Below are 9,240 nucleotides of genomic sequence, written 5' to 3' on the forward strand. Positions count from 1 at the left end.
ACAACAGGTCGCTTAAAAACGCTTCGCACGAGCAGCACCTCAACCGCACCAGGCTCGATCCGCTTTGTCCTTGTGGTTTTCCACCCTCTCCTAAGATTAACTTTGTTTTTAAAACGGTTTTCCCCCCCTCCCCTTTCCCCTGTTATTTAAATAAACTCGTTAAAAAACAACCCCCCCCCCCCAGCACCGGCTCCTGGGCGCAGGATCGGGCCCAACCACAACATCGCACCCGTTTATTCTTCTTTCTCCTTCTTTTCCAGCTCAACAAACAAACACCGTGCGATTCGCTTTGTGCCGTTGCCCGTCGGTTTTATCGTCCTTTCTTTTCAACACCGAAGTTAAAACAATCTCCCCTTTTCCCGAGGGTTAATAAAGAAACCTGGTGCAGAGCGAGATAACAGCCGACCCTTTGCAGTCCAATATATTACTTCTATTGCCTCTCGGATCACCTTAAGAATTGTTTCTCTCCCTTCCCCTCCCTCCCTCCCACCCTTCAATTCTATTCTTTAAGAGCATAGATAATTTGTTCTTTAAATCTCTATAAAACAGTATTCCTTCACCCAATCGATTCCTGTATATAGTGCATTCGGCTTCTTCTCAACATGGGTAAATTAACTCGGATATTATTTGCATGCTATTACATACAAACTTCTTTTAAGACTCGTGTAATCTGGTTTTGTTCGTTTCCTAAAGAGGGGGTTTGTATTCCCCCCCCCCCATCCCTCCTTTTTGTCGTAAATCACCAAGCAAAATATAGGCTCGAGGAAAGAAAGAAAGAAAGGCAGAAAACTTCACTAATTTCTACCTATTTACAAGGGTGAATAAGTTAAATGTGGCTCAGGTTTGCCGGCCGGGGGGTAAAAGGGAGGGGGAAAGAAAAAGGGGAGAGGGGGCAGCGCTGCTGGGGATCCCCCCCCTCCCCTCCCCCGGCCCATCGTGGGAACCCCTCGGAGGAGACCAAAAAAAACCAACCAAGGAGGGGGAAAAAATCTGGGGTGAAACACGCAGGATAGCGGGGAAGTCACTCGGATGGCGCTGATGCTCCCGGGGAGGGGTTGGGAAAGGGGGTGCAACGCGCCCTACACGTCCCGCATGCAGGCTGCCTCCAGGTCCGCCACCCCCCCAACTCCCCTCCCCTGGGGTATGGAGGGGAAAGGGGGGGGTTCGACTTCCCCCTCCCCAAAGGAAAGGGAGAAGGAAGAATGATTTTTATACAAGCAGAGGGTTTGCTCTCTCCACACGGAGGGAGGACAAAAAGAGGGGACACCCCCACGCCACCCCCCTCCTCGCCCCAAGCCCGGGCTTGCGGCTCACATGAAGAAGTCGGCGGTGGGTTTGGGGGCGGTGGAGGGGGAAGGTTCCCTCGGGAACCCCCGACCGGCTAATTTCTCGTATTTCTCTTTGTACAGATCCCTTTCCTTGGCCAAACGGGTCACCTCTTGCTTGAGTTGCTCCACTTGGTTCTGGAGTTGACACTTCTCGTTCTCCAAGATGTGCCGTTGCTGGACCCGCTTGTAACGGCAGGACTGAGCGTAGCCTCGGTTCTTCAAGGTCCTCCTCTTCTGCTTGAGGCGGATCACCTCCTCCTTGCTGAAACCCCTCAGCTGCCGGTTCAGCTCCCGGACCGACATACTCACCAACTGATCGTCGGAGAAGCGATCCTCCAAGCGCAGGTGATGATGATGATGGTGGTGGTGATGCGCTGAGTGGTGATGGGCTGCCGGAGGTAACTCTTCAGCCCCGAAGGGTTGAGGTCGGAAAGGCTCGTAACCTTGGTGGTGATGATGATGATGGTGAGGGGCACCGATCAACGCTTCCACCGCGTCCTCCGGCGTCAGGTTGAGCGCTTCGGGATTGAGGTGATGCTGGTAACCCGACATCCAATACAGCTCCTCCAGCTGCGGTTTGGAGCCCAGGGAAGCTGCGGTGGTCGCTGGGGGACCCGGAGCCGGTTGCCCACCGGGACTGGGAGCGCAGAAACTGGGCGAGGAAGGCACGGAGGAGCAGGGCGTGCTGAGCGGGGTGGAGGAGAGGGAACCGGCGGGCAGACGGTGGCACAGCCGCTCCGCCTCCGCCGGTTCCTTCTTCACTTCGAACTTCATCAGGTCGAAATCGTTCACGTATTCGATGGCGAGGGGGCTGGTGGGCAGCTCCGCGCTCATGGCCAGCTCCGAGGCCATCTCAGTCCATGGAGGGATCGGGGGGCGATCCCCCGGGCACCGCCGTTCACCGAGGGTCGAGGGTCCCGAGGGCTCCGGGAGCCTTCTCCGAACGGGCTGCGGGACTCTGGATGCCGTGCGAACGGCTGCCCCGACGGGGCTCCGGCAGCCTCCCACGGGGGGTTCTCAGCGGCTTTCAGCCCGGGCTCCGGGAGCCTCCGACGGGGCTGTGCAGCGGCTTTCAGCCCGGGCTCCGGGAGCCTCCGACGGGGCTGTGCAGCGGCTTTCAGCCCGGGCTCCGGGGGCCTCTGACAGGGGTTTCTCGGCGGCTTTTAGCCCAGGCTCTGGCAGCCTCCGACGGGGCTGTGCAGCAGCTTTCAGCCCGGGCTCCTGCAGCCTCCGACGGGGGTTCCTCGGCGGTTTTCAGCCCGGGCTCCGGGAGCCTCCGACGGGGCTGTGCAGCGGCTTTCAGCCCGGGCTCCGGGAGCCTCTGACAGGGGTTTCTCGGCGGCTTTTAGCCCAGGCTCTGGCAGCCTCCGACGGGGCTGTGCAGCAGCTTTCAGCCCGGGCTCCTGCAGCCTCCGATGGGGGTTTCTCGGTGGCTTTCAGCCCGGGCTCTGGCAGCCTCTGACAGGGGTTTCTCAGCAGCTTTCAGCCTGGCCTCCGGGAACCTCCGACGACGGTTTCTCGGCGGCTTTCAGCCCGGACTCTGGCAGCCTCCAACGAGGCCGTGCAGCTGCTTGCAGCCCGGACTCCTGCAGCCTCCGACGGGGGTTTCTCAGCAGCTTGCAGCCCGGGCTCTGGCAGCCTCTGACAGGGGATTCTCAGCAGCTTTCAGCCCGGGCTCCGGCAGCCTCCGACGGGGTATTCTCGGCAGCTTTCAGCCCAGACTCCGGGAGCCTCCCACGGAGGATTCGCTGCGGCTTTCAGCCCGGGCTCCTGCAGCCTCCGACGGGACAGTGCACCGGCTTTCAGCCCGGGCTCTGGCAGCCTCTGACAGGGGTTTCTCAGCAGCTTTCAGCCCGGGCTCCTGCAGCCTCCGACGGGGCCGTGCAGCGGCTTTCAGCCCGGAGCTCCGCTGCAGGGTTCAGCCGTGCTCCGGGCAGTCTCCTCCGTGGGAGCTCCGCTCCGAGGCTCCGCAGCGCTCTGCCGCCGAGTTTCACGGCTGGGACCCTGGGCCGAGGCTCCGTCGCGGGCTGCAGCGGGGGTCTGCTCCTCTGCACCGAACCCCTTCCTCAGGACACGCGCAGCCCCGTGGGTGCGGGACCCGGGTGTTCTCCGGCACTCGGCGGGGGGAGGCTCCGACGCTGCCCTCGGTCGCTTTCCCAATGGCGAGGAGCCGGCAGAGCCCTGCCCGCCCCTTCCTGCCTCCCCTGGCACCTGCCCCGGCCCCACCTCCCCGGGCTGGGAGCCTTCCCCTGCCCTCCTCCTCCTCCTCCCGTGCGCGCCGTCCCGGGGGCGGGGGCTGCAGCCACCAGCCTCCCGCTCGCCGCCGGTGCTCGGCGCTGGCCCCGCCGCTGCCAAGCGGCTGAATGAAACCCGCCCGCTTTATATACGGGGGAAAGGCGGCCCCGGACCCTCCTTCCGAGGCGGGTACAGTCACTTCTCGCCTATCACAGACGCCATGGCCCGTTTGCGATTGGCATGTCCCCATGGCAACGCCGGTGGCCGCGGGCGCTGCTTGCGGACCGTGCGGTGGAAAGGTGCTGGTGGGAGTCGTGTCCCGGGACCCCCTCTGCATCCCCTGACATCCCTCGGGGACTCCTTCGCTCCCCCCCAGCACCACCCTGCATCCCTCGGGCATCCTCTCTGCATGCTCCCGGCCGCCTCCTGCATCCTCGGGGACCTCTGAGAACAGCCCCTGGGCAACCTCTACAACCTCAGGGCAACCCCCTCATCCACCCGGGCACCCCCTGAACCTCTCAGGGTATCCCCTGCATCACCCCCCCGGCAGCTTCTCCCTCCCCCTGTGCATCCATGACTCCCCCCAGGCATCCCTCTGCATCCCCAGGGGCATCCCCCTGCCCCTACCACATGCCTTCACCCCCACAGCTCCCACCCACCACCCAGGGCCTGAGCCAGGCTGAGCCAAGAGAGAGGAAAAACACACGAAGAAGTTCCAATTCCCACCCAAAGGACTTGGGAAAGGCCCAGATTATTGATCCCAAACCAGCTTTCATGTTGTTTTGCTGAGAGAACACAGCCTCTCACAGCCCTGTGAGTGCCCAGGTCTGACATTGGGGTGCAGCCCCTTCCCCACTTTGCTTTTCCCAGGTGGGAGCAGCCCAATATCCTTCCCAGGACAGAGGGAAGGGCTCCCAGCCTTGCAAAAGTCGATTGGGATGGATTTTTTTGGATGTTCTTCCAAGCTGTTGCTAGTTTCTCCACTGCCTCTGCTGATGAGAAGCAGCAGCAGCAGCTCCTGGATCCCAGCACATGGAAAGAGCATCACTGGTACCCAGGGCAGCTGCAGGCTTGGGGGGATAAAGGTGTTTGGGGTGAGTTGGAGTTAGCAGCAGTGGGGTTGGGGACAAGGTTTGGAGAAGGGAGGCTACTTGTCCCTTTCTCCACCTTTCTCCTCTTATTAAGGTGAAACTATGTCTGAGAAGATGTGAGGGGTGGGTTTGTCACTCCTGGGGTGGGTTTGTCACCTCTGGGCTGGGTCTGTCACTCCTGGAGTGGGTTTGTCACCACTGGGGTGGGTTTGTAACCCCTGAGGAGGATCCTGACTGCAGGCAAAGTCCTGTGGGTGTCCCCTGGCACCCCAGTGATGCTGGAAGTTATCCCACACTGGCTAACTGGGACACAGATACTCAAATAGGGGACACTCCAAACTCAGGCAGGGGATTGATTGGTCAAAGAGGAGACAGAAAGGGCACCTTGCTGCTTTTGCACCAAAAAACCCCTTTTCATGGGGTGTTTTTAACCCCTATTTGCTTAATTGCATGGGCCCAAATGCAGAATCAGTGTCCCTGGGATGTCACAGAATCATCTTGGTTGGAAAAGAGCTTTGAGATGATGGAGTCCCAGCCCTGAGCCCTCACAGAGCCACAGCCACCACTGAGCCACAGCCCTCAGCACCTCAGCCCCACAGCTCTGGGATCCCTCCAGGGCTGGGCACTGCTCCAGCTCCCTGGGCACATAAAGGGCTTCAGGGTGTGAGGAGGCTGGAGCCAGGCTGTGCTCAGGGATGGGCAATGACAGGACAAGAGGCAATGGGGACAAGCTGCAACAGAAGAGGTTCCAAAGAGACACAAGGAGGAATTTGTTCCCTGTTGAGGTGAGGGAGCACTGGCAGGGGCTGCCCAGATGGGCTGTGGAGGCTCCTTCTCTGGAGACATCCCAACCCAGCTGGATGAGTCCCTGTGTGCCCTGCTCTAGGTGCTGCTGCTCTGGCAGGGGGGCTGCACTGGATGAGCTTCCCAGCTCCCTCCCAGCCCTTGAGATCCTGTGATCCTGTGGCAGCCTGGCACAGGGGCTGACACCCCTCTCAGGGAAACAGTTCTGCCTCAGCTCCAAGCTCAACCTGCCCTGGGGCAGCCTGAGCCCCTTTCCTCTTGGCCTGTCACTTTTGAGCAGAGACTGACCCCCACCTCTTGCTACACCCTCCTGTGAGGGAGCTGCAGAGAGCTCCTGTGTGCCCTCAGGCTCCTCTTCTCCAGGCTCAACACCCCCATTCCCTCAGCTGCTCCTCACAGCACTTGTGCTCCAGCCCCTTCCCCAGCTCTGCCCATGCTGCAGCCCCTCAGTGTCCCTGTGGCAGGGAGTGAGGGGCCCAGCACTGAGCACAGCCCTGGAGCTGCAGCCCCTCAGTGTCCCTGTGGCAGGGAGTGAGGGGCCCAGCACTGAGCACAGCCCTGGAGCTGCAGCCCCTCAGTGTCCCTGTGGCAGGGAGTGAGGGGCCCAGCACTGAGCACAGCCCTGGAGCTGCAGCCCCTCAGTGTCCCTGTGGCAGGGAGTGAGGGGCCCAGCACTGACACAGCCCTGGAGCTGCAGCCCCTCAGTGTCCCTGTGGCAGGGAGTGAGGGGCCAGCACTGAGCACAGCCCTGGAGCTGCAGCCCCTCAGTGTCTCTGTGGCAGGGAGTGAGGGGCCCAGCACTGAGCACAGCCCTGGAGCTGCAGCCCCTCAGTGTCCCTGTGGCAGGGAGTGAGGGGCCCAGCACTGAGCACAGCCCTGGAGCTGCAGCCCCTCAGTGTCCCTGTGGCAGGGAGTGAGGGGCCCAGCACTGAGCACAGCCCTGGAGCTGCAGCCCCTCAGTGTCCCTGTGGCAGGGAGTGAGGGGCCCAGCACTGACACAGCCCTGGAGCTGCAGCCCCTCAGTGTCCCTGTGGCAGGGAGTGAGGGGCCCAGCACTGAGCACAGCCCTGGAGCTGCAGCCCCTCAGTGTCCCTGTGGCAGGGAGTGAGGGGCCCAGCACTGACACAGCCCTGGAGCTGCAGCCCCTCAGTGTCCCTGTGGCAGGGAGTGAGGGGCCCAGCACTGAGCACAGCCCTGGAGCTGCAGCCCCTCAGTGTCCCTGTGGCAGGGAGTGAGGGGCCCAGCACTGACACAGCCCTGGAGCTGCAGCCCCTCAGTGTCCCTGTGGCAGGGAGTGAGGGGCCCAGCACTGAGCACAGCCCTGGAGCTGCAGCCTCCCCAGGGCCCAGCACAAGGGGACAATCCCTGCCCTGGGACTGCTGCCCACACTATTATTTCACACCCTTTATTTAACATACTCAGTCATACCTCAGTCTGTCCATTATTCATTAAACACTGATGAACACAATCATCTCATTAACACATTCCTCCATGGCATGGCAGGGGGAGGGGAAGGGGGATGGCTCTGGGATGCAAAACCACCTCCTTAGCCCTGCTAGCACCTTCCTCCCTGGAGCTGCTCACACCTTGGGGGGCACCCGACCCACCCCCCCAGCAGCTGCCACCCAGCATGGGCCAGGAGCCAGGCAGAGATCAGGAGTGGGCTGAGCTCCAATGAGGCCACTGCTCACCAGTGACACCCCTCCTGGTGGGTATTTTTAGCTGGGGGGCTCGGGTACAGTGACAGGGCCGGGCCCTATGGCATGTCCCAGACCCTCCCCACCACGCCAAACCCCCTCAGCTAAGTTTACTCACAGCAGGTCGAGTGACATAAGCAGGATGATGGCCAGGGGATGGCAGTGGGATGGCATCACCCCTTGCTTTTAGAGCTGGCAGCTCCTGTACCCCTTTAACCCTTTGAGCAGGGCTTGAGTTACCTGCCTCGGTTTCCCCAGGGGGTTGATGGTGCAGAGCACTTGCTCTGGGGTGCTGTTGGCTCAGGGACATCATCCCATGGTGAGGCTGGTGTCCAACATGGTGACCTTGGTGATGCTCCAGCAGCATCTGCAGGTGCTGCTGCAGGGGGAAGGCTTGGAAATGACTTTATGGGGTGGGGGGATCCATGTAAAGAGGCTGGTGCCCACGGTGGGACATCAGGCATTGGGGAGGAAAGCAGGAGACAGCCACCCTGATGTCAGGCAGAAAAGTACCCAGCAACAGGACAAGGGGTGATGGGCTGAAGCTGCAACACAACCAGTTCCATTGAAACATCAGAAGAAACTGTTGGAGTGTTTGAGTGAGGGAGCCCTGGCCCAGGCTGCCCAGGGAGGGTGTGGAGGCTCCTTCCTTGGAGGGCTTCAGAACCCACCTGGACACATTCCTGTGTGACCTGATGTAGGTGAGAGCTGCTTCTGCAGGGGGGTTGCACTGGATGAGCTCTAAAAGTGAGGTGGTGGGTGCTGCAGGGCCCAATTGCTGCCCCAGCAGCAGCACCCAGTGCAGGAGCCTTCAGAGACTGTGCCCTGTGCCACCTCCCTTAGCCAAAGCACCCCCAGGACACATCCTTGCTGAGGGCCCTGGGACAGCACAGCCACACACATATCCCCCCTGCACCCCATCACCCCCACCTTGGTAGGGAGAAGATGGAGAAACCCCATGGGAGCCCATCACCGAGGCGTCGTGGCTGCTGGGGGCAGTGAGGGGATCCCACTGGGGCTCAGTGTCACCTCTGCAGGGGGGCCATATTATATCCCTGCTCAGAAATGAATAAACCCCCTACAAGCTGTGCCAACAGTAAGTGCCAACCCTCCCTTCCCCTCGCCTCACTTCATTAGGGAGAGCCTTAATCCTCGTTAGGGAGCCACAGGCACGGGAGACACTGAGGCTGCTGCCCAGCATCACTCTGTGTCAGCCAACCCTGGGGATGGCTGATGGGGATTCTGTGATCCCTGGGGATGGCAGCAGCAGCAGCATCTCCTCTGGGGGAATCTGTAGGGAATGTAGGGGTTGGGTTTGAAATGAAACTGCCACGTGGAGAAACGTCCTCTCTGGGTAAAGGGGGGGAAAGGTACAGTAAGGGTTTGGGGATCCTCAGGGGGGTGATCACAGAATCACAGAGTGCTGGGGGTTGGAAGGGAGCTGCCCCAGCCCCAGCCCCTGCTCCAGCAGCTGCCCCTGGCTCAGGGGGCACAGCAACGTGTCCAGCTGGGGTTGGAAACCTCCTGAGCAGGAGCCTCCACACCCTCCCTGGGCAGCCTGGGCCAGGGCTCCCTCCCCTCAGCACCAAAGGACTTGCTCCTTGGGTCTATGTGGAACTGGTTGTGTCCCAGCTTTTGTCCATCACCCTTTTAGTCACTGGATAACAAAGTGTCACCCCAACCTCCTGACACCCACCCTTTGGGTACCTGTCAGTGTTGCTGAGGTGCCCTTGAGCTCAGTCTCCTCTTCTCCAGACTGAACAGCCCCAGGTGCCACAGCCTTTCCTCACAAGGAAGATGCTCCAGTGCCCTCAGCACCTTGGCAGCCCTGCACTGGCCTCTCTGCAGCACTTCCCTGGCTCTGCTGAGCTGGGCAGCCCAGCACTGGCCACAGGACTCCAGCTGAGCCTCAGCAGCTCTGGCAGAGCAGAGGGGCAGCACAACCTCCCTGGCCCTGCTGCCCACACTCATGCTGTTATCACTAAAACCAAGAGCAAAGCCACTCTCTGAGGGGCATCCTGGGGAAGAAGCTCTTGTATTTCCACAGCACACCCTGGGGGATAATAAAAGACATCCAACAGCAAG

General features: G+C 60.9%; 1 protein-coding gene across 1 annotated transcript; it reads right to left on the reverse strand.

Annotated features, from left to right (window-relative positions):
- Positions 1-1,310: 1,310 nt before the first annotated feature.
- MAFA (MAF bZIP transcription factor A) lies at positions 1,311-2,180 on the reverse strand. The gene has a single exon (XM_010204891.2). The coding sequence runs from the start codon at positions 2,178-2,180 to the stop codon at positions 1,311-1,313; it is 870 nt and encodes a 289-aa protein (XP_010203193.2).
- Between the last annotated feature and the right edge of the window lie 7,060 nt (positions 2,181-9,240).

This window comes from Colius striatus, chromosome 4, assembly GCF_028858725.1.
Source record: "Colius striatus isolate bColStr4 chromosome 4, bColStr4.1.hap1, whole genome shotgun sequence".
In the NCBI taxonomy this organism is placed as follows: domain Eukaryota; kingdom Metazoa; phylum Chordata; class Aves; order Coliiformes; family Coliidae; genus Colius; species Colius striatus.

Bases quoted from the DNA above. Each gene is read 5' to 3' on its own strand.
- MAFA (XM_010204891.2), bottom strand. From the start codon at position 2,180: ATGGCCTCGGAGCTGGCCATGAGCGCGGAGCTGCCCACCAGCCCCCTC.